At 32.5% G+C, this 5,000-nt stretch overlaps 1 protein-coding gene across 1 annotated transcript in view; it reads left to right on the top strand.

Annotated features, from left to right (window-relative positions):
- Nrx-1 (Neurexin 1) overlaps nucleotides 1-5,000 on the top strand; it is a 490,730-nt gene that overhangs the window by 388,980 nt on the left and 96,750 nt on the right. Inside the window, 1 exon segment of the mRNA XM_068383064.1 lies at nucleotides 2,934-3,084. Within this exon segment, the coding sequence (XP_068239165.1) occupies nucleotides 2,934-3,084 (151 nt within the window).

The raw sequence follows: 5,000 nt of genomic DNA, 5'->3' as shown, positions 1-5,000 counted from the left end.
ACACGGGGGGGTACTTCAGCACTTAGGTAACCTACTTTCTAATTAAGTATTAGACTGATTAAAATGTCTATTTGTTCACCTTATTATCAAAACGGTTTCAAGAGCCATGAGATGCAGTTGCACAAGAGAGCATGATTAGAATCTCCTTCCATAAAAGAGCTACGAGTTTAATCAACTCGTTATTTCCTGTGCGTTTATTCCCTCTTTTAGCTTTTATAATTCGTAACCGACCTTCCTCGCACTTTCCGTCCCCTGTGACATTAGCATTGGGGTTATGTAAAGGCTGTAAAAACCTAAATATCTGGTCTTGGTGAATATATTCGTTGTTAAAAGTCGCAGTGGAAGGAAACGAAGACATTTTTACGAAGAAAAATTGCGAATAAGACGACTCTGATTTGCTTGCGTATCGGTCTGAACTGTGGTCAGGCTCAGAAAACGGTGTGTATTTCCTCGCATTGCGATTACACACACACATACACACACCACAGAGTATCTTACAGTTCATATAACAGTTTTCAGTCGCAGAGGCTTCTGTAATCAGTTCCTTTGACGTATTATTAACTTCAGGCTACTGACTTCATATCATACATTTCTCTCCATGTTTAATATTTTCCTTTAAGAATGCTATTAGAGCAGAATTTCCAGCCATTGGTTCACATTCAGCGAAGCAGTAAATTGTTTCAATTATCTTTCGCATAATGTAATGTTTCAATTTAACTGTATGAGAACATTTCCTATGCAATGCTAGGTTTTTCTTTTATTTATTATTATTATTATTATTATTATTATTATTGTTGTTGTTGTTGTTGTTGTTGTTGTTGTTGTTGTTGTTGTTATTATTATTGTTGTTGTTGTTGTTGTTGTTGTTGTTAGCCAAGATATAATCCTATTTGGAAAAGCAGGATGCAACATTCCCAAGGGCTCAAATAGGGAAAGCAGCTCACTGCGGGTAGGAAGTTAAGTTTAGTTTTTTAGCTGTCCTTTTCGTTTGTTGGAAAAAAAAAAAAAAAAAAAAAAAAAAAAAAAAAAACTTTAAACACCAATCGTCATATTTCTTATTAGGTACACAAACTTCAGACAGAGATTTAGACTTTTATAATGTTTACGTTTTTATGCCTCTGCCAGGAATCTAGATAGTTTTACATTTCTAGACTTGTAGACGTCAATCAGATATTTGTCTAACTTCTATGTTGTGGGCACATGTGGACAAACTTCAAGCAGAAATGTAAACTTTTATTGTTTACGTTTTTACACCTCTGTCAAGAATCTAACTAGTTTTCTATTTCTAGATTTGTAGACGTGAATCAGATATCTGTCATATAAATATTTTATTTTTGGGTACATGTAGACAAACTTTCTGAGATAAATTTAGACGTGTTATGCTTACAATTTTACACCTCTACCATGAATTTAGCTAGTTTTCTATTTTCTAGATTCGTATGTGTCAATCAGATATCTATCTAATTTCTCGGAGAAATCTATATCTTACCCATTTTTTTTTCTTTTTTTAAGAACACCTTGCATTGGCCTCTAAGGATATTGCTTTTTCTCCAGTGGCCCTTACTGTCTTGGCTGCAGGATATTGAGACTTAAGCCACCAAGGCTTCTGGGTGTTTTTAATATACATATATATACTGAAAATAGCCATTGGCCACCTCCCTTTGGGACCTTTCCTCACAAGGGTCCTCCAAAAATCTCGCCTCGAAAATTGGAGGCGATGCTCATAACTCAGTCTTCGCAAGAGTTCACCATTTTACGATTTTCAACCGCCAATAAATTCGCCCAATTTATCGCTGGTCTCGTTTTGATAAACTTAATGTTATTCATTTCACTCAGATTGGCCGGAATGCATTCGCAAAGCAAATCCTTGTTTTTCTTGAAGAGTAAATTAGTTGCAAATATATATTTCTATGAGATTGGGTTGTAAGGAATTTGATAATTTATAAAAGGATTTTGATAATCGATGTTCTTATTTTTCATTCATATTTTTGTGATTTTGAGGTGAAGTAAGAGAAGATATGGGTTTTTATTTTAGTTATTAACTATTTGTTCATTTTTTTTTCCTTTATATCTTTCATTGGGATGAATGTACTGAACTTTAATTTTCCTTTTATTACAAAAGTATTAACTTACGTTATTGATTATTTATTATTATTGGCTCTCTTGTACATCAACAGTCTGACCATGTTTAGGAACATTTAAAAAAATGTTTGGCGAATGAATGTCTGTAATTGAAATTGTTTCATTATTTATCAAAATATCAATATAGATTTTTACAAATGACACTGTATATATATGTGTATGTATATATATATATATATATATATATATATATATATATATAATATATAATATATATATATAACTGCATATTTTGAAGCAACAATAATGATATAATATAATACCCCTCTCCATTTTGAAGTCTCTTTTTCTATTGTATTAATTGACTGTAAATATAACGAATGGGTCTACCCATGTCATCTCTCTTAGCATTTCATCAGGTTAAATTTTAGAATAGTGTAAGGGAAAAATATGAACAAAAAGAAATAATGGAAACAATCAGATAGCAAAAGATTGATTACCAATCTGCAGTAGCCAGCGTCGTGATGAAAACTTCCCAAACCCCAGACATTAATTGCCATGTCCGAGGCCTTTGTCGTGCAGTGGACTAGAACCGGCTGTATTTGTTGTTGTTGTGTCATATATATATATATATATATATATATATATATATATATATATATATATATGTGTGTGTGTGTGTGTGTGTGTGTAATATATATACATATATATATACAGTATATATGTGTTATAATAATAATAATAATAATTATCATTTTGCCTTTAGTTTAGTTCATCCTATGGAAGCCAGCACTGTAAACGGTGTGTTAAGTAATAACTAAATCATCTGATTTTACTTCTTCTCATTCCAGAACGCCCATCGGAAGAAGCCACCTTCCGAGGACGCGAGTACCTTTGGTGGGACCTTCGGAGGATAGGAGGACAGCCCTTGGCTTCCCAGCACGATCAACTTTCCCTGTCCTTCAAGACTCGTCACCCCGCCGGAGTTCTGTTCTTCACAGGTGGGAGTTTTGGTGATGCATTGTTCATACTTGTACATACTTATACTTATACATTGTTTATACTTATGCATATTCGTACTTAAACATCGTTCATACTTATACATTGTTCATAATGATACATTCTTATACATTGTTCATACTTATCCATACTTGTACTTAAACATCGTTCACACTATACATTGTTCATAATCATACATTCTTATACATTGTTCATACTTATACATACTTACACATTGTTCATACTTACATTTGAACATTGATCACACTTATACATTGTAAATAATTATACATTCTTATACATTGGTCATACTTATACATAATTATACATGTTCATACCTATACATTGTTCATAAGTATACATTCATATACATTGATATATACTTATACATCTTTCATACTTATGCATTGTTCATAATCATACATTCTTATACATTTTTCATACGTATAGTTGAACTGTTCATACTTTTGTATACTTATACTTGAACATTGCTCATACTTATACTTACTTAAACATTGTTCTTACTTATACTTGAACATTGTTCATACTCATACACACTTACTTATACATTGTTCTTACTTATATATAATTATCCATTTGTCATACATCTACATTGTTCATATTTATACACAACGCATTTACGCACAATGATCATAAATTCACACATTATTATTGCTCGTGTGTAAACAGAGATAGTAAAAAGAATTTATAGTTGTTGTTATACACAATTCCGAATTTCACATAATTCACATACGTGCTACGTACTCTGAAAGCTGCTGGACTGTTTATATACAGCATTTGTTGTTTTACATAAATGCGCATGTTACAAGTTCGGCTATTTATCCATCATTTATACACGTTAAAAAGAGCTGAAAGAGAAAACGATGACTTATTTGGCATTCATTATAAACGGTGAGTCATCCAAAGAACAAAATGGACAAGGGCTAATTGGGAATTGAAAATAAACTAGATGTATTACACTGGCCAGGAATTCATACGAGCATTGCGCTAGTAAGTCTGGCAAAATTATGTGCAGAGATTTGACCTCTGATGCAAATTCTCTCTCTCTCTCTCTCTCTCTCTCTCTTCTCTCTCTCTCTCTCTCTCTCTCTCTCCTCTCTCTCTCTCTCTCTCTCTCTATTGTGCAACTTCAAAAATGTATTGGAGCTGAATTAAATGTTGATAATAATAGGGAAATGTTGGCTTCGGTAACTGGGACAAAATTTTCGAATAATAAATCTAAACTTTACGGTTTTTGACCTGTTTTCATTGCGCCTAATTGAACCTGGATTTCACACCTATTAGAAGTCATTATTTTTTCTAGTATCTTTTTACAAATAAAAAACACAAAAGGCAGTGCAAAATTTTGTTCATTCTTTACCAGATATTGTTATTTATTTTGCAATGAAAATGTTATTGAAAAAAAGATATTCATATTTTACTTAATAATGATGGTTATTTTTCTTTGCAAATTTTACCCAAATATTGAAAATATTGATATTGCAATAGAATTACCAAACGCCAAGAAATAAAATGGTTATAACAACAGCAAGAGAAATCAAGCTGTAATAACATCAGTTAAACTATGAACTCTTTGCAAGAAAACGCTGAAAGTAACCACCAAAAGTTCATATGGAATACTATAAGGGTCGTCTGACACTTTAACAAATATTGTGAAAATCGGTAACAATTGTCTTCTGAATCATCAGCCTCTATCTGCACCCACTTGTTATCCTTCTAGTATACCTAAGATCCCTCTTCGTTTCTTAAAACTTGCTATGCAACTTTTTGTCCCTGGATGACTTACCCGGCCCCAGTTCTCTGTCTGGGAGATAAAATTCCATAAATAGATGAATGTCATTTAGTTTTCAGCTGGGAGTTTTCAACCTACCAGTAATAGGAGTCCTTGGACTCAGGAG

The sequence above is a fragment of the Palaemon carinicauda genome, chromosome 11, assembly GCF_036898095.1.
Source record: "Palaemon carinicauda isolate YSFRI2023 chromosome 11, ASM3689809v2, whole genome shotgun sequence".
In the NCBI taxonomy this organism is placed as follows: Eukaryota; Metazoa; Arthropoda; class Malacostraca; order Decapoda; family Palaemonidae; genus Palaemon; species Palaemon carinicauda.
Note: the sequence above shows the minus strand (reverse complement) of the source record. Positions and strands in the feature narration are given on the sequence as shown.